The following is a 21,740-nucleotide window of genomic DNA, read 5'->3' as shown; positions in this document are numbered from 1 at the left end:
AATTTCCACTCCCGCGGATAGATGAAATTTTGGATCAATTGGGTCGTGCAAGATACTTTTCTACACTCGACCTAATGTCTGGATTTCATCAAATCCCATTAGACAAAAATTCCAAAAAATACACAGCCTTCTCCTCTGATAAAGGCCATTTTGAATTTAATAGGCTTCCATTCGGTCTAAACATAAGCCCTAACTCCTTTCAACGCATGATGTCCATCGCGTTAAGCGGTCTACCTCCAAACTGTGCATTCCTCTACATAGATGATATTATCGTAGTAGGATGCTCAATTAATCACCATATAGCAAATTTACGCGAAGTGTTTCAGCACTTAAGAAAATTCAAACTTAAATTAAATCCATTTAAATGCCATTTCTTCAAGAATGAGGTGACTTATTTAGGACACCATATTTCGAGAGATGGCATACAACCCGACAAAAGTAAATATGATACTATTCGAAACTACCCAGTACCGAAGAATTCAGATGAAGTTCGGCGATTTGTTGCTTTTTGTAATTACTATCGTCGCTTCATCAAAAATTTTTCAGATATAGCCAACCCTCTAAACAAATTATTACGCAAGGATTCAATATTCAAATGGAACGAGGAGTGTCAGAAATCATTCGACACTCTTAAGATGAAATTATTATCACCAAATATTTTACAGTTCCCCGATTACACAAAAGATTTTATTATCACTACAGATGCGTCCAAAGTAGCTTGCGGAGCAGTACTGGCTCAACGTTTTGGAGATTTTGAATTACCAATTGCATTTGCCAGCAAGGCTTTTACAAAAGGTGAATCACACAAATCAACAATCGAACAGGAACTGACCGCCATACATTGGGCCATCGAGTATTTTAGACCATATATCTATGGCCGGAAATTCGTTATACGTACTGACCATAGACCACTAATATATTTATTTTCACTTAAAAACCCCTCATCCAAACTCACACGTATGAGATGGGATTTGGAGGAATACGATTTTAAGGTAGAATACATTAAAGGTAGTTCAAATGTGTTATCTGATGCGTTATCTAGAATTCAAATAACGTCAGACACACTAAAAAACATGTATTTAGTAACTAGATCTATGGCAAAGAAAAATGCTGCTACAACAACTACCAGCCAGACACAGAAGCCTGATCAACTTCACGTGTACGAAGCTGTCAGTAGTTTAGAAGCATTCGACTTGCCAAAATTAACATTTTCATATAATAATGATAAAACATCGATAAATATGATAATATACGATAAAAAATTCCGGAAGAGACTAACTCCAACGTTAGCTCTAGCAATAGAAAATCCCGAAAACTTTAGAATAGAATTAGAAAAAGTTTTAAAAATAATCGATGGCAGGCCTGCCGATAATTCAAATACGAAAGCAACATATCCAAGAAAGCTAGCAATACAAACAAACGACATTATATTCACACATGTTGATTTAAATTCATTTAAAAGTTTCGGTAATGCAGTTCTTAGGAACGCTACCATATTAATTTACGAGAAACCTGTTGAAATAAAAACATCGGAAGAAATTAAAAACATATTAAAACAATACCATGACTCTCCGACGGGAGGTCATCCAGGTATAAATAGATTATACAAAAAATTAAAGTCCCTATACTCTTGGCCAAATATGAAACAAACTGTTTCAGACTACGTCAAGGTATGTGAACTTTGTAAAATAAATAAACATGCGATTACAGCAAAAACGCCAGCAATCGTTACTACCACACCTAACAAAACCTTCGATGTAGTGTCCATTGACACCATCGGTCCGTTTGCTCTCACTGAAAAAGGAAACCGCTATGCAGTGACATTGCAATGCGATCTTTCCAAGTATGTAATTGCAATACCCATTCCGGACAAATCAGCTGTTACAATAGCTAAAGCAGTTGTAGAAAAATGCATCCTTATATACGGTCCCATGAGATGTATCAAAACAGATCAAGGAACCGAATACAAAGGAGTGTTTGACGAAATATGCAATTTGCTACAATTAAACCACACTTGCTCAACAGCTTACCACCCTCAAACAATCGGTGCGTTAGAACGCAACCATAAATGCTTGAACGAATACTTAAGGATATTTTCAAACCAACGCACGAATGATTGGGATGAGTGGCTTCCCTTTTATTGCTTTGTTTACAATACAACGCCTAACATACAACACGATTTCACGCCATTCGAATTAATTTTTGGAAAAACATGTAATACTTTTGAATTTTGTAACAATAACGTTGATCCCTTATATAACTTCGACTCGTATCAAAAAGAACTAAAATATAGATTACAAGTTACTCACAACAATGTCATGCAAACTCTCAACAAAGAAAAAATCAAAAGAACAAATGCAGTCAATAATAACATTAATATAACAGATATAAAAATAGGCGATACAGTGTATTTAAAAAGAGAAAATAGACACAAGTTAGACCCCGTTTACAACGGACCTTTCTTGATTACAAAAATAAATACGCCAAACGTAACAATAATAAATGCAGATAATAGAGAGCAGGAAGTACACATATCAAGACTAATCAAATAGGCAGCTAAACCGCCTCCTTTTCCATTAAGGGGGAAGGGGTGCAGGATACAGAAACATACAATTAAAATTAAACGTGATACAGAAATATAACATTATAATTAAATAATACCTATTTTGCAATCATGAACCGAAATCAACATATTATATAGAATCATTAAAAATTGTGAGAGGCACTTGAACCAAATCCGAATAATTTACCTTTCAATTTTGGCTCGTAGGGGGATGGTGTGACATGTGGATTTCACATGTCATTTTCATGCCTTCCAATTCTTACATCCTCAGCAGACCACACCAGTGAGAACATGCTGAGAAATTTATTACTAACCGGCATTGAACCTTCAGTTCAATGCCTGCACAAAATTCAGCATCAGCATTTACTGCGACGAACGAAAGTGTCGCATTTCAAATTTACTGAACCTCGCTGTTACCATGTGTGCAGTCATAGCTTTTCGAGGTTTCTGTCTTTGTCTCTTTCGCATGTACATCGATCACGGAATGGTGATCGTGTACATGGCTTTTACATAGAACGGTGCTTCAGGCGTCTCCAGTAGGAACCTTGTCAAGAACTTATCGAACAATAAAAAATCAATCTGAATCCAACCTTCAACGGAGTAAAATCGTATCAAATGATCAAATTATCAAATTATCAAATTATCAAATTATCAAATTATCAAATTATCAAATTATCAAATTATCAAATTATCAAATTATCAAATTATCAAATTATCAAATTATCAAATGATCAAATGATCAAATGATCAAATGATCAAATGATCAAATGATCAAATGATCAAATGATCAAATGATCAAATGATCAAATGATCAAATGATCAAATGATCAAATGATCAAATGATCAAATGATCAAATGATCAAATGATCAAATGATCAAATGATCAAATGATCAAATGATCAAATGATCAAATGATCAAATGATCAAATGATCAAATGATCAAATGATCAAATGATCAAATGATCAATTGATCAAATGATCAAATGATCAAATGATCAAATGATCAAATGATCAAATGATCAAATGATCAAATGATCAAATGATCAAATGATCAATGATCAAATGATCAAATGATCAAATGATCAAATGATCAAATGATCAAATGATCAAATGATCAAATGATCAAATGATCAAATGATCAAATGATCAAATGATCAAATGATCAAATGATCAAATGATCAAATGATCAAATGATCAAATGATCAAATGATCAAATGATCAAATGATCAAATGATCAAATGATCAAATGATCAAATGATCAAATGATCAAAAAATGATCAAATGATCAAATGATCAAATGGTCAAATGATCAAATGATCAAATGATCAAATGATCAAATGATCAAATGATCAAATGATCAAATGATCAAATGATCAAATGATCAAATGATCAAATGATCAAATGATCAATTGATCAATTGATCAATTGATCAATTGATCAAATGATCAAATGATCAATTGATCAATTGATCAATTGATCAATTGATCAATTGATCAAATGATCAAATGATCAAATGATCAAATGATCAAATGATCAAATGATCAAATGATCAAATGATCAAATGATCAAATGATCAATTGATCAAATGATCAAATGATCAAATGATCAATTGATCAAATGATCAAATGATCAAATGATCAAATGATCAAATGATCAAATGATCAAATGATCAAATGATCAAATGATCAAATGATCAAATGATCAAATGATCAAATGATCAAATGATCAAATGATCAAATGATCAAATGATCAAATGATCAAATGATCAAATGATCAAATGATCAAATGATCAAATGATCAAATGATCAAATGATCAAATGATCAAATGATCAAATGATCAAATGATCAAATGATCAAATGATCAAATAATCATATGATCATATGATCATATGATCATATGATCAAATGATCAAATGATCAAATGATCAAATGATCAAATGATCAAATGATCAAATGATCAAATGATCAAATGATCAAATGATCAAATGATCAAATGATCAAATGATCAAATGATCAAATGATCAAATGATCAAATGATCAAATGATCAAATGATCAAATGATCAAATGATCAAATGATCAAATGATCAAATGATCAAATGATCAAATGATCAAATGATCAAATGATCAAATGATCAAATGATCAAATGATCAAATGATCAAATGATCAAATGATCAAATGATCAAATGATCAAATGATCAAATGATCAAATGATCAAATGATCAAATGATCAAATGATCAAATGATCAAATGATCAAATGATCAAATGATCAAATGATCAAATGATCAAATGATCAAATGATCAAATGATCAAATGATCAAATGATCAAATGATCAAATGATCAAATGATCAAATGATCAAATGATCAAATGATCAAATGATCAAATGATCAAATGATCAAATGATCAAATGATCAAATGATCAAATGATCAAATGATCAAATGATCAAATGATCAAATGATCAAATGATCAAATGATCAAATGATCAAATGATCAAATGATCAAATGATCAAATGATCAAATGATCAAATGATCAAATGATCAAATGATCAAATGATCAAATGATCAAATGATCAAATGATCAAATGATCAAATGATCAAATGATCAAATGATCAAATTATCAAATTATCAAATTATCAAATTATCAAATTATCAAATTATCAAATTATCAAATTATCAAATTATCAAATTATCAAATTATCAAATTATCAAATTATCAAATTATCAAATTATCAAATTATCAAATTATCAAATTATCAAATTATCAAATTATCAAATTGTCAAATTATCAAATTATCAAATTATCAAATTATCAAATTATCAAATGATCAAATGATCAAATGATCAAATGATCAAATGATCAAATGATCAAATGATCAAATGATCAAATGATCAAATGATTAAATGATCAAATGATCAAATGATCAAATGATCAAATGATCAAATGATCAAATGATCAAATGATCAAATGATCAAATGATCAAATGATCAAATGATCAAATGATCAAATGATCAAATGATCAAATGATCAAATGATCAAATGATCAAATGATCAAATGATCAAATGATCAAATGATCAAATGATCAAATGATCAAATGATCAAATGATCAAATGATCAAATGATCAAATGATCAAATGATCAAATGATCAAATGATCAAATGATCAAATGATCAAATGATCAAATGATCAAATGATCAAATGATCAAATGATCAAATGATCAAATGATCAAATGATCAAATGATCAAATGATCAAATGATCAAATGATCAAATGATCAAATGATCAACTGATCAAAAAATGATCAAATGATCAAATGGTCAAATGGTCAAATGATCAAATGATCAAATGATCAAATGATCAAATGATCAAATGATCAAATGATCAAATGATCAAATGATCAAATGATCAAATGATCAAATGATCAAATGATCAAATGATCAAATGATCAAATGATCAAATGATCAAATGATCAAATGATCAAATGATCAATTGATCAATTGATCAATTGATCAAATGATCAAATGATCAAATGATCAAATGATCAATTGATCAATTGATCAATTGATCAATTGATCAAATGATCAAATGATCAAATGATCAATTGATCAATTGATCAATTATCAAATGATCAAATGATCAAATGATCAAATGATCAAATGATCAAATGATCAAATGATCATATGATCATATGATCATATGATCATATGATCAATTGATCAAATGATCAAATGATCAAATGATCAAATGATCAAATGATCAAATGATCAAATGATCAAATGATCAAATGATCAAATGATCAAATGATCAAATGATCAAATGATCAAATGATCAAATGATCAAATGATCAAATGATCAAATGATCAAATGATCAAATGATCAAATGATCAAATGATCAAATGATCAAATGATCGAATGATCAAATGATCAAATGATCATATGATCATATGATCATATGATCATTTGATCATTTGATCATATGATCATATGATCATATGATCATATGATCATATGATCATATGATCAAATGATCAAATGATCAAATGATCAAATGATCAAATGATCAAATGATCAAATGATCAAATGATCAAATGATCAAATGATCAAATGATCAAATGATCAAATGATCATATGATCAAATGATCAAATGATCAAATGATCAATTGATCAATTGATTAAATGATCAAATGATCAAATGATCAAATGATCAATTGATCAATTGATCAATTGATCAATTGATCAATTGATCAAATGATCAAATGATCAAATGATCAAATGATCAATTGATCAATTGATCAATTATCAAATGATCAAATGATCAAATGATCAAATGATCAAATGATCAAATGATTAAATGATCAAATGATCAAATGATCAAATGATCAAATGATCAAATGATCATATGGTCATATGATCATATGATCATATGATCATATGATCAAATGATCAAATGATCAAATGATCAAATGATCAAATGATCAAATGATCAAATCATATCAAATGATCAAATGATCAAATGATCAAATCATATCATATAATCAAATGATCAAATGATCAAATGATCAAATGATCAAATGATCAAATGATCAAATGATCAAATGATCAAATGATCAAATGATCAAATGATCAAATGATCAAATGATCAAATGATCAAATGATCAAATGATCAAATGATCAAATGATCAAATGATCAAATGATCAAATGATCAAATGATCAAATGATCAAATGATCAAATGATCAAATGATCAAATGATCAAATGATCAAATGATCAAATGATCAAATGATCAAATGATCAAATGATCAAATGATCAAATGATCAAATGATCAAATGATCAAATGATCAAATGATCAAATGATCAAATGATCAAATGATCAAATGATCAAATGATCAAATGATCAAATGATCAAATGATCAAATGATCAAATGATCAAATGATCAAATGATCAAATGATCAAATGATCAAATGATCAAATGATCAAATGATCAAATGATCAAATTATCAAATTATCAAATTATCAAATTATCAAATTATCAAATTATCAAATTATCAAATTATCAAATTATCAAATTATCAAATTATCAAATTATCAAATTATCAAATTATCAAATTATCAAATTATCAAATTATCAAATTATCAAATTATCAAATGATCAAATGATCAAATGATCAAATGATCAAATGATCAAATGATCAAATGATCAAATGATCAAATGATCAAATGATCAAATGATCAAATGATCAAATGATCAAATGATCAAATGATCAAATGATCAAATGATCAAATGATCAAATGATCAAATGATCAAATGATCAAATGATCAAATGATCAAATGATCAAATGATCAAAAAATGATCAAATGATCAAATGATCAAATGATCAAATGATCAAATGATCAAATGATCAAATGATCAAATGATCAAATGATCAAATGATCAAATGATCAAATGATCAAATGATCAAATGATCAAATGATCAAATGATCAAATGATCAAATGATCAAATGATCAAATGATCAAATGATCAAATGATCAAATGATCAAATGCTCAAATGCTCAAATGATCAAATGATCAAATGATCAAATGATCAAATGATCAAATGATCAAATGATCAAATGATCAAATGATCAAATGATCAAATGATCAAATGATCAAATGATCAAATGATCAAATGATCAAATGATCAAATGATCAAATGATCAAATGATCAAATGATCAAATGATCAAATGATCAAATGATCAAATGATCAAATGATCAAATGATCAAATGATCAAATGATCAAATGATCAAATGATCAAATGATCAAATGATCAAATGATCAAATGATCAAATGATCAAATGATCAAATGATCAAATGATCAAATGATCAAATGATCAAATGATCAAATGATCAAATGATCAAATGATCAAATGATCAAATGATCAAATGATCAAATGATCAAATGATCAAATGATCAAATGATCAAATGATCAAATGATCAAATGATCAAATGATCAAATGATCAAATGATCAAATGATCAAATGATCAAATGATCAAATGATCAAATGATCAAATGATCAAATGATCAAATGATCAAATGATCAAATGATCAAATGATCAAATGATCAAATGATCAAATGATCAAATGACAAAGTGAGAAAATGAGAAAATGAGAAAATGAGAAAATGAGAAAATGAGAAAATGAGAAAATGAGAAAATGAGAAAATGAGAAAATGAGAAAATGAGAAAATGAGAAAATGAGAAAATGAGAAAATGAGAAAATGAGAAAATGAGAAAATGAGAAAATGAGAAAATGAGAAAATGAGAAAATGAGAAAATGAGAAAATGAGAAAATGAGAAAATGAGAAAATGAGAAAATGAGAAAATGAGAAAATGAGAAAATGAGAAAATGAGAAAATGAGAAAATGAGAAAATGAGAAAATGAGAAAATGAGAAAATGAGAAAATGAGAAAATGAGAAAATGAGAAAATGAGAAAATGAGAAAATGAGAAAATGAGAAAATGAGAAAATGAGAAAATGAGAAAATGAGAAAATGAGAAAATGAGAAAATGAGAAAATGAGAAAATGAGAAAATGAGAAAATGAGAAAATGAGAAAATGAGAAAATGAGAAAATGAGAAAATGAGAAAATGAGAAAATGAGAAAATGAGAAAATGAGAAAATGAGAAAATGAGAAAATGAGAAAATGAGAAAATGAGAAAATGAGAAAATGAGAAAATGAGAAAATGAGAAAATAAGAAGATGAGAAGATGGGAAGATGAGAAAATGAGAAAATGAGAAAATGAGAAAATGAGAAAATTAGAAAATTAGAAAATGAGAAAATGAGAAAATGAAAAAATGAGAAAATGAGAAAATGAGAAAATGAGAAAATGAGAAAATGAGAAAATGAGAAAATGAGAAAATGAGAAAATGAGAAAATGAGAAAATGAGAAAATGAGAAAATGAGAAAATGAGAAAATGAGAAAATGAGAAAATGAGAAAATGAGAAAATGAGAAAATGAGAAAATGAGAAAATGAGAAAATGAGAAAATGAGAAAATGAGAAAATGAGAAAATGAGAAAATGAGAAAATGAGAAAATGAGAAAATGAGAAAATGAGAAAATGAGAAAATGAGAAAATGAGAAAATGAGAAAATGAGAAAATGAGAAAATGAGAAAATGAGAAAATGAGAAAATGAGAAAATGAGAAAATGAGAAAATGAGAAAATGAGAAAATGAGAAAATGAGAAAATGAGAGAATGAGAGAATGAGAGAATGAGAGAATGAGAGAATGAGAGAATGAGAGAATGAGAGAATGAGAAAATGAGAAAATGAGAACATAAGAAAACTAGAAAATTATTAAATGGGGGGGGAGTTAGAAGATAAGGAAACGCTAGAATGAGAGAATGAGAGAATGAGAGAATGAGAGAATGAGAGAATGAGAGAATGAGAGAATGAGAGAATGAGAGAATGATAGAATGAGAGAATGAGAGAATGAGAGAATGAGAGAATGAGAGAATGAGAGAATGAGAGAATGAGAGAATGAGAGAATGAGAGAATGAGAGAATGAGAGAATGAGAGAATGAGAGAATGAGAGAATGAGAGAATGAGAGAATGAGAGAATGAGAGAAGTAGAGAATGAGAGAATGAATGAGAGAATGAGAGAATGAGAGAATGAGAGAATGAGAGAATGTGAGAATGAGAGAATGAGAGAATGAGAGAATGAGAGAATAAGAGAATGAAAGAATGAGAGAATGAGAGAATGAGAAAATGAGAGAATGAGAAAATGAGAAAATGAGAGAATGAGAGCATTAGAGATTTTGAGAATGAGACAATAGGAGAATGAAAAAATGAGTTAAGGAGATAATGAGAGAAAGAGAAAGAGACAATTAGAGAATGGAAGAATGAGCGAATGAGAGAATGGAAAAGTGAGAAAATGAGATTGAGAGAATGAGAGAATGAGAGAATGAGAGAATGAGGGAATGAGAGAATGAGAGAATGAGAGAATGAGAGAATGAGAGAATGAGAGAATGAGAGAATGAGAGGATGAGAGAATGAGAGAATGAGAGATTGAGAGAATGATAAAATATTAATAATCAAAAATCAAAAATAAAAAAAAAGTCATTAATAAAATCTGCTGAAAACTGTTTGTCGATCTTTTAGTCTCTTTGAATTAGTTACATAATTTTCAATATTTTTCCTATAACGTTTTTGCTCAAACAATGCTTACATTAAGAATATAAAAAAATGAAGGTTCTATATAATAATTCAGGTTTGAGTCATTTAACATTAAAAGTAATTTGTATATTTCAATTTCTAACTTTCGAAAATAAGTTCTAGAAGGTGCCAATTTTTTTAAAAGTAGTTTAATGAAAAATTATTAATTTGAAGATTTTATTTTAAAGAAATACTTTTTCGATTTTATGAAATAATAAAGAAGTAAGCTAGGTTCTTTTTAACCACAAGCATGACCGTTAGAGAAATTAGTAAAAAAAAAATCAAATATTCAGGAATAAAAGTGCGAGATAAGGTTTGCGGTTGAAATTGCATTTATTTTCTATTTACTCTTGTAAACGAATAAAATTGAAGACTTAAGTTTGAAACTTTGTTTAAGGAAAATAGGCAATATTAATAATGCTAAAAAACAATTAAATTTGTTTTCAGTTGAATTTAAAAAAGATACAAACTTTCTCTAAAATCGAAATCTTATTTTATATTTGTCATTTTTTCCTGGTTTGTGTTCCGAACTAACTCTGATTGAACATAAAATTTTAGTTTTAAATCCAGAATCAAAACTTTAAAACTGCGATCGCTTGTAATTTGAAAACTTATTAAAATTCTCACATTGATATTTTAATCTTGATTATAAAACTTAACTTCGATTTGTTGAATCTAAGTTCCAGGTAATAATGGATACTAATTATGAACCAAATACTAATTATGAACCAAATAGTTAAATTTTGATCAGATTTTTCAATCAGAGTCTCATATTTCAATTCTGAATAGTTGGTTTTCAATGTGAATACTTTCTTCAGTTATTTATTCCAAATTCAACTAGTGAATCTGAAGGAAAATTTTGAATGAAGTGACCTTTTCAGACTTTTAAATTCTGGGTCACCATGAACCCTTCTTTAGATCCAATTCTGCATAAGAATCAGCAAAAGTAGAATTTTCAAATCTTAAAAATGGTTTAAATATCATTTGTTCATATTACGAAATGATGAGTATCGAACATAAAAGTTTGGAATGCAAAACCGAGATTCGAATCCGGATTTTGTTTTCAATGATGATCCAAACAGAAGTTCAGTAACAATAAACTGGATACAGAATCCGAATTCTTATCGCAGACATCGAATTTTAATGATAATAGGCAAATTTGTAACCACAAAATCCGGGAATATTCCAGCTTAAGCTTTTCAGATATTTTTGCCAAGTATACGGGGCGAGCAAATCCGAGATATTTTTTTAGATATCCGCCAATATGAAAAAAATATTTAAAAAAACATTATGAAAACACTAGATTTTTGCTGTAAAAAATTGTTCACATTAATTAAGATAATTTTTACTAAAAAACTTAGGCATAAAATACATAACCTTAACGCCTTAATTTAAATTCTTGTTTAATTTTGCAAATAAAGTAAAAAACTACGGGCAAAATCTGGGCGATTTAGCAAGCTCAGTCTAACCTTATTCGAATTCGATTTTCGAGACTAAAAATTTTCGTTTAAAAAAGAACATTTTGCTTGGCATTTTTGGACCCTCATTGCTACGGCCATGATAAATCACCTACTTTTCCGAATGGAATTATTATACCTAATTTGGCTTAGTAAAAATGACTAAACTTTCGATCCAAATTCTTTCAAATTTAATAAGTAACAAAATTGATTAAAAACTTTATGTCTAAATAATTGCTTTTTATCTTTGTAATTATTTAAATACTAGCTGACCCGGTGTGCTTTGCTACACCTTCCAAAATCAAATGATATTTTCAAAAATTATTCAAATTTTTATTGTTTTATTGGCATTATAACATAATTCATAAGCAACTGCTATAAAATGAGAGCTGGAGTTTCGAATTGCAACACAAAGATAACTTAAACTAATATTCTGAATCTTGCTCTATAAATTTGTGTAAAAGATCTGATAATTTTGATTTGTCTGGAGGGTCTCAAATTAATCGTACGAAAACAATCTAACTTATAAAATATGATTGTTTTTGCTTGATATTCTCTGGATTTATGCTAAAAACTGATAAGAGAGCCTCTCCTCTCCTTCCCTTCACCCTCTGCTGAATGGAGGTCATGGTCTTTAATAATCATACCCATTTTTTCGTGTCCAAAAATCCTCTTATATCAAATTGAGAACTTATGCTAACAAAAGTGTATTGGGCTCAACTCCCTCCTCCTACACTGCCGGCCAAAAGTTTGGGATCACCCACTAAAAAACATGCAAATTTTGATCGTTCATATCTCAGCCGTCTTAGGACATATTGCAAATCTTCTGATCTAATTTGAAAGATAATGAGCAATAGCTATCTCGGAGGTATTTTGCCCAAATATAATGTTTTAGTTTTGAACTTAAAACTTAACCTAAAGTTAGAACATTTTCAAAAAACCGCACTCATTATTCCAAGCCGATCATCTCGGGATAGGGTGGACCAAATCTCAAAATTTGAGTGGCATTAGAATTCCTGTTCTTTACTTCTCAAAACACAATCAAAAAATTTTGAGAAAAAATTCAAGAATGTATTTTTAATTAATAAAATAGACACTTGAGTTATCGTCCAAAAGTTTGGGATCACCTCTTTGTATGGTGAGTTTGGGATCATTCTTATAAAAACATGCAAATTTATTTTATTCATATCTTTCTCATCTAACATCGTATTGCAGATCTGAAGGGTTCATTTGGAAGCTTAGGAATTGTTGTTTTTTAATAAATTCATTCAAAAATTATATTTTGAAGTGATAACCTTAAAAAAATCACCTGAAATAGATTGTTTTTTTGAAAGTTCCCAGATTTTTTTTATAGTTCTCACCTTAAAATATAATTTTTGAATGAATTTATTAAAAAACAACAATTCCTAAGCTTCCAAATGAACCCTTCAGATCTGCAATACAATGTTAGATGAGAAAGATATGAATAAAATAAATTTGCATGTTTTTATAAGAATGATCCCAAACTCACCATACAAAGAGGTGATCCCAAACTTTTGGACGATAACTCAAGTGTCTATTTTATTAATTAAAAATACATTCTTGAATTTTTTCTCGAAATTTTTTGATTGTGTTTTGAGAAGTAAAGAACAGGAATTCTAATGCCACTCAAATTTTGAGATTTGGTCCACCCTATCCCGAGATGATCGGCTTTGAATATTGAGTGCGGTTTTTTGAAAATGTTCTAACTTTAGGTTAAGTTTTAAGTTCAAAACTAAAACATTATATTTGGGCAAAATACCTCCGAGATAGCTATTGCTCTTTATCTTTCAAATGAGATCAGAAGATTTGCAATATGTCCTAAGACGGCTGAGATATGAACGTTCAAAATTTGCATGTTTTTTAGTGGGTGATCCCAAACTTTTGGCCGGCAATGTACCTACTCACTGAAAGAAGGATGCTGTGTCAGATATTCATAGAATCATAGCAAAATGATTTTCCATGTTAAGTTTTGTCCATTTCTCGGATTTTATGAAAAAAAAAGAAGTTAAATGTAAGCCTTCTCTTCCCTTCCTATATTCCCAATTCTATCATCCTACTGCAAGAAAGGAATTGCTTCACAAAGAAAAAGTATTTCTAGTACTCAAATTCTTTTTGATGCTAAATTTAGTTTAATTTGCTCAATTAATTCTCGAATTATGCAAAAAAAAATTATGGAAGCCCCCCTTATATCTTTCCGCTGAAAAAAAGTTGGGGTTTGAATTTATAATAGAAACATTTTTCATATCCAAAAACCCTCACATGTCAAATATTGTTCAATTTGCTCGATCAACTCTCCAGTTATACTGAAAACTGTAATAGAGACCTCTCCTCCCCCTTTTCATCCACATCTTTGAAGGAGTGAGGGATTCCAAATATTCATAGAAGCATTTCTCGTACCCAAATTTCGTTCCATGCCAAATTTGGTTCCATTTGCTGTTGTAGTTCTTGAGTTATGCAGGAAAAAATGTATGAAACTCCCCTTCTTCTTTCCTTTCTCCCCGCTGGAAGAAGGAATGGGTCTCAAACAATCATAAGAACATGTCACGTTCTTAAATACTCGCCCATGCCAAATTTGGTTCCATTTGCTTAATAAGTTTTTGAGTTATGTAAAAAATTATAAAAGAGGACCCCTTCCCCCTTTATATCTCCCTTCTGGAAAGTGGGAGGAGTCTCAAATAATCATAGAAATATTTTTCGTATCCAAATACCCTCCCATGCCAAATTTGGTTCCATTTGCTTTAATAGTTTTTGAGTTATGTTAAAAAATATGAAAGAGGACCCTCCCCTTTTATAATGGAAAGAGGGAGGGGTCTCAAATAATCATTGAAATATTTTTCGTATCCAAATACCTTCCCGTGCCAAATTTGGTTCCAAATATCTTGATTAGTTTTCGAGTTATATGAAAAATTGTAAGATAGCCCCCCTCTCCCCTTCCTATCACCCCACTGAGCGGAGGGAGGGGTACCTTATATTCATAGAAATATTCCTCGTTCCCAAATACCACCCCATGCCAAATTGGATACCATTTGCTTGATGGGCTCTCGAGTTATGCAAAAAATTGCCTTTTGTTTGGGAGGCCCCTCCCCCTCTTCATGAGAGAGGGAGGGGTCTCAAACCATAATAGGAACCTTACCCTACCTCCAATACCCCCACCTGCCAAGTTTCACGCAAATCGGTTCAGTACAGACAGAAATTCATTTTTATATGTATAGATTAATTCTCAGTTTTGTATTAGTAAATATTTTTTCAAAAGTTCATCGCAGCGAAAATAATTTGGTTTATACATTGTCAGTTCTACCGACTGACGTCGAGGTGACGGACAGTGCTGAAATTTAATAACTCTGCCTTAATATAGAAGGGCCAATAGCAGAAAAAAAAAACAAACAATACAACCAGCTTTTCCAATCCATTTAAAATTACTCGTGAATACCTAAATGCAAAGTTTAAAATGTTTCTTAGTCATAGTTTGTATAGAAAACGTCACATAGATCAATATTTCACCTCAACATTCTCTGAACCGTCCATTTAGTACACCATCTACAATTTCAGGTCTCGAAGAAAGTGATCTATCGGAGGCTAAGGAAAACATTGCGGCGCTGATATGTGACTATCATGAGGTTGAACAGTAAGGCTTAACTCTAGGAAACCGTCCTCATAAAACTGTAGAAGCTAAGAGCAGTCGTTTACGATCAATCAAATGATAATCATTCAATTACACGCACGTAAACCACAGCCGCGACCAGCAAGGGTTATAAAACGGTTCGATAAGTGCCACCCACCCTTCAGTCAAACAATCGCTGTTCCGGAAAAGTGAAGAAAAACAGTCGTTACTTATTCAAGATGTGGTCATCGGTCTTCTTTCCGGGAATACTGTTGCTAATATCAACTGCAGCTTCAGATTCGATTTGTACCGTAACCCTTTCATCTCCGGAACAACTGGATGGATGTAGCTTCAGCCCATTGATCGCAATGGCCGATCAATCCGGATGGACTCTCTCGAAACCAAACTGCGGTCAAACGGTTACGGCCGACCTTTTCGAGGTGCCACCGATTCTGTTCTTTGACTTTGCCGAACCGGAAAAGCTGTATACCTTAGTTTTTGTGGATTTGGATGGAGCCAGCAGCAGCACCAGTAGCGGTCAAAGCGAGGACAAAATGTTTCTGCACTGGATTGTGGTCAACGTTCCGGTAAGCCTAGTAGAGTTGCTGGTTCATGACTTTTGATTGGTTTATTGAATCCGTTTGCAAGTACCTACCCATATTTATGGGGGGATGTTTATATGAGGAACAATGTCGATTAACAAAAAAAGGTATACAACCGGTTGCTTTTAACAGCCTAAATTACACCAGTACCCGGTGATATGCGATTTTATTTTTGCACTCTTTTGCTTGGAATAATTCAGTAACGCATGAAGAATGAAAATAAAACGGAACCTTAGCTGGCGTGTTCAAAAAGGATAGTTGTTAAAAAATTAAAATTAAAAATTCAATACTCGAGTGGATAAAAAAAAATAATAAAACTATATTTAAAAGTTTATTTTTAAACTAGGAAAATACTTCACTCACAACTGCAGTTAACATTATCCGTCCAAATGAAATGGTTTTTGACATTCTGTCCAGAAGTTTGAAGTCCCTTTAATCAATGTTTCTACATTAAATGTTTAAGAAGGCGCTACCTTAAAATTCTTTTAAGTTAATAGTCACAATGTGATGGTTCGGGAACAAGTTACCTACTTTTGATAGTTTGATTACGGCTTCACATGTTTTCTCGAATATGATTTGGTACGGGACCATCTCTTCAATCTTTGGCCATCCCGAACAGTGTAATGCTGGTCTTCCAGAAGCGTTTTGTAATCAAATCGCTTTGAATCCACGGGCATTTCAACATAACCCAGAATTGGGGCTTATTCTGCGACTCGAGTGACGTGACTTACGAAATTTCACTACTTCGTCCTGATCCAAGAAAATGTCTCAGAAAGGAAGTTTGTGTATCGGTGAGTTCTGAAAGACCGATAACACCTCAACCGAACGAAAATTTCGAAGCTAGAGAGGCTATTTATTTAGGCCAGCAGAACGTTATGAAATTTTGCAAGTCACGTCACTCGAGTCGCAGATCCCCATTATTTCAATACAACTACGAAAGATATTTGCCTGAATCCTTTTTATTATCTTATCGAAACACATCAGTAGATTATGAATTTTATTTCAAGCTTCCTAATAAACGTTCATGTTTGTTTTGTCAAAACTTGCTTATTGAATGCAAAAGTCAAAAATCGTAATAACTCATTTATGTTTGTCTGTTATGTGTGTTTGTGTTGTGGGTCAGACCGTATTTACGCTCTGCCAACCTTAGTCCATAAATTAAACAAATCAGATATATAAATTGAGAGTACCTTTTATTTGTCTGATACGTTACACATCAGCATTACGCATCGTAACAGAAAAGCTCAGACCACAGTGGCTGTTACGCTTCTTACACTCTGAAAAATACTATTTTTTAAGTCATAAGATTTCCTTTGGAACTCTTACCACAAGAAAAATCATTGAAATTCATAAGATTGTCTTATGACGCGAATGAGTTCTGGAGATCTACAGGTGCTTTTTATTTCGTTAAGAAGGGCTTATGGAAATTGGGTACGTCATGTTTGCTGAGAATTATTTAAAACATTTAATGTTGAAGATTCCGTTTTGTTGTTCAACTAATTTGTTTGGAATCACATAGATTATGATCACTAACAGCAGCATAACAACACCTGGTTCCAAAGGAGTTATACTGCTGCATCCGGTACTTTGACCTCGGTCAACGAGCTGAACAGTAAACAAAAAATGAATTTGAGTATACAAATAATTTCAACGTTCACAAAAAAATTATCTCTACTTAAAAATTATCCAATCAAAGAACAAAATAATAACACCACTTTCTTGACGGTTATAAAGGAATGAATGGGATCATTTTCTTTTTCAAAATACCGCTTTTCTACAGGGTCCGGCAATTGAACTGCTACATTACCTCAACAATAATTATTTCGTTGCACACGAAACAGTATTGAACGACCTCTCGTCGCTTAAAGATACCTGGAGAAGCGCCAAAAACGGTATGGAGGGGGACTCAGACCTACTGTTGTCACACCTGCCATGGCGAAGATCGTCAAGAAGCGCCTTAAGAGAAATCCTTGTCGTAGTGCCACTAATTTGGCAGAGGATCTCAACATATCGGATCGAAGTCTCCGTCGTATCCTGAAAGATAAACTTCAGACCAAGCCCTACAAGATTCAAAAGGTTCAAGACCTTACGGTGAAGCAGAAACAAGAACGGGTAAAAAGAAATTGGGGGGGGGGATTGGGTTTTCCAACAGGACTCGGCGCCGGCTCACAAAGCGAAGCAAACCCAACTTTGGATTGCGCAAGTGTTTCCAGGGTTCATTTCGAGCTCCGAGTGGCCGGCGAGTTCGCCAGACCTGAATCTCCATAGGGACATGAAGGAAGAAACATGAAGGTGTGGAGATCCTGAAGCGACATCTTGTGGCAGCCTGGGATAAAATACCACGAGAACACCTGCGGGCCTCATACGATGCGTTCTTTGACCGTCTGCGGCAAGTGGTTAAACTAAAGGGCGAACAAGTTGAAATTTACCAGTGAATTTTGAAAAAGTAATTTGTTTTCAAGAGAAATTGAATGAATTTGAAATAAAAAGTTGTTGTTTTGATCAATTTATATAATAATATAATAATTCGTTTTATTCATGTAACATAAGATTTGTACATTCTTTTTGATGTGTTACAATTAGGTTATTAACTTGTTATTTTAAATATTGATCAAATTTCGTTTCTGACGAACTTTTATACCTAACTATAAAAATAACCGATTACTGTCTTATCGATGCAAATCTTGTAAGTGAAGCTTTTTTGAATTCTGATTTCGTTTTTAAGGATTTAATATGGATAGGAAGATTATTCCAGGTCGAGATGCCTCTAACGAGAAACGAGTTATTAAAATAAACCGAGCAATGCGATGGAATAGTTAAATTCAGTGTTCTTGAGTTTCTCACAGGAACGAAAAGTCTTTTGATATATTGTGGAGCTTCTTTATGAAGTATTCTGTGGATAACTACGCAGGATCTGTATTTGTAAAAATTATAGAATGAACAGCCTATCAAATTTTTTTGTAGGTGGGAAACACTGGAATACCTAGATAAGTTGTAAACGTAACGAACGCATGAGTTCAGAGCAACACGGAGTCTGTCCATGGACCTAGCAGAACAATTTGAATAGATAAAATCGCCATAAATGAATAACGGATAAACATAGCTTTTGAACAATTTTAACTTAGTTTGGACATCAAGGTTCCTCGTGGTGAGATTTAACTGTTTCAAAGATCCATAAATTTTGCCACACTGTTTATTGACTTGCCTGTTCCATAACAATTCACGGTCAAACATGACGCCAAGATTTTCAGCATAATCGGTGAAAACTATCTCAGAATTTGCCAGATAAAGCGTAGGGATGTTAATATTTCTGTTGGGTCTACTGAAGCATAGAGCCTTGATTTTAGCTGGGTTAACAGGTAGAATATTCTGAATAGACCATTGGTTGATTTGTTCTAAGTCGTAATTTTATGTTTATTTCAATGTAGCACTTCAATTGCCGGACCCTGTATTTATCATAAGATTTTGCTATTTTTACTCCAATGGAAAGGTTATTCAATAATGGTCAATCACACCTGTTGTTAAGGAATTTTTTTTTACCTTAAACCAAATATATGAGCTTCAGCGGTTTCTCGAGCCCACCGTACGCAGCACGCTCCCCTTTTGTTGAAATTTCGTTCTTATGGGGAACGAATGCTTAAGATTTTTATATAAAGTCATTATAGGTCTCCTGTATTTGTTTATTCTCGACAATATTTATGATATAACTAACTAATCCAAAAGAGCTATAGAGGGTAAGGCACTTTTAATTTTGAGCCAATATTTCCAAAAACCTGTATTATTCTGTGTAAAATGACCTTTAGAAATAAACACACTCTTTTTAGTCCTTTTCTAATTCTTGAAGTGTATATCTAGTATATCTAGTATATTTTGACAGTATTATTTACGGTCAAATTCGAAATTAATTTTCTGCACGTCCTAAAACGTGATCCAACTAATTAATTCTTTCAGAAACATGGAAACACATAAAAACCTAGCACGGTAGGGATTAAATTTCAAACATCCATAACTACTAAATTGAAATAAATTATATGTACTGGATAAACCAGAATTCTTTTGTTATCTTTGGCCATTCATCAGCTTGCCAAAAAAAAATCCAATTTGAATTGAACAAAAAAATTTATAGAGTGGTCTAATGATCGATCAATCGTTGGGTTTATTACAAATGGATCAGTTAAACTGGTTCCGATCCCTTTGAGCGGCATGACATCGATTTAGAGCCCTTTCTCGAATGCCATAAACATAAATTAAACAGGTTACGCGTGGCGTGGTCAACCAAAACTAACACCTCGATGGTTTTATGGTCTATTAATAATGTGGCTTTTAATAAGTGGATGATCAAAACAGGTGATATTAAAGTGATAATTTGAGGGACAATGAAGGGAGTTCGATAAAATCATGTCGTGACATACAATTTGTCCATCATCCAAACAATTGTGGTTGTGATTTATCAACATCATATTTCCATGATAATTCAACATCCGGAAGGATGACCGGATTTCATGCTTTGACTTCTTTTAATTTTTTATATCCATGTTATGTTGAATGTGTTTTGAAAAGTATATAAAATCGCATATTTCACATGTACTTGCTATCTGATATTAAATATTGGAAAAAAAATTTGGTTGCAGTACGAAGTGTGGTTTTAGAACCTTCCGACCTCTGCATGCGGTTGTACAAAATTTAAAAAAAAAGTATTTAAAAAAAATGAGACTTTCTCTAACGAGTTTTTATTTTTTTTAAAGGAGGGACCACACAATCATCACATTATCAACCACACAATATTTAAAACAGGAATTTAAAAATAATATCCTAATACTGAATCTTAAAATAAGAAAAAAACCGGCGTGAATGTACATAAACTCTGTTTAAAAGTTAGCTGTATGTGTAAACAATTTTAGGGATTTTATTGGTAAAATTATGTTCAAAGCTAGTTTTTCCAGCTGTTTGAAGTGGAAAACTCGAAATTTATTTAAAAAAAATCTACAATGAAAAAACGATTGGAATCCCAGATCATGCCAAAATTTGGACAAATTATATTTTTTCAGTTTTTTTACAACATTACTAATCGTAGCTATTTGTACCAACTTTTAATTTGGAAAAACTTCATTGGTAGATTTCTTTGCTCTTACTTTCACTTTTGTAAGTTAGACTGCAATTTAACAGCTACAGTGAGCGAAATATGAATAGTACCACTATGTGTTTTGCTTGTTAAAAATATGAATGATTGAAAATCACGAAAATTTTCTTCTACAGTTTGTTCTGAATTGCTTAATGGATAAATCAAGCATAAGTTT

At 31.2% G+C, this 21,740-nt stretch overlaps 2 protein-coding genes across 2 annotated transcripts in view; both read left to right on the top strand.

Annotated features, from left to right (window-relative positions):
- Positions 1-15,922, top strand: part of LOC129750955 (tubulin alpha-1C chain-like) — a 34,828-nt gene extending 18,906 nt beyond the window's left edge. Inside the window, exon 3 of the mRNA XM_055746174.1 lies at positions 15,790-15,922. Within this exon, the coding sequence (XP_055602149.1) occupies positions 15,790-15,869 (80 nt within the window). The 3' untranslated portion in view covers positions 15,870-15,922. The remainder of the gene's footprint in view (positions 1-15,789) is intronic.
- A 3-nt stretch (positions 15,923-15,925) lies between these two features.
- LOC129750956 (uncharacterized) overlaps positions 15,926-21,740 on the top strand; it is a 20,341-nt gene continuing 14,526 nt past the window's right edge. The window contains exon 1 of the mRNA XM_055746175.1: positions 15,926-16,428. Within this exon, the coding sequence (XP_055602150.1) occupies positions 16,081-16,428 (348 nt within the window). The 5' untranslated portion in view covers positions 15,926-16,080. The remainder of the gene's footprint in view (positions 16,429-21,740) is intronic.

The sequence above is a fragment of the Uranotaenia lowii genome, chromosome 3 (assembly GCF_029784155.1).
Source record: "Uranotaenia lowii strain MFRU-FL chromosome 3, ASM2978415v1, whole genome shotgun sequence".
NCBI classification, from domain to species: Eukaryota; Metazoa; Arthropoda; class Insecta; order Diptera; family Culicidae; genus Uranotaenia; species Uranotaenia lowii.
The sequence above is the reverse complement of the archived record's forward strand: the minus strand, read 5'-3'. Positions and strand labels throughout refer to the sequence as shown.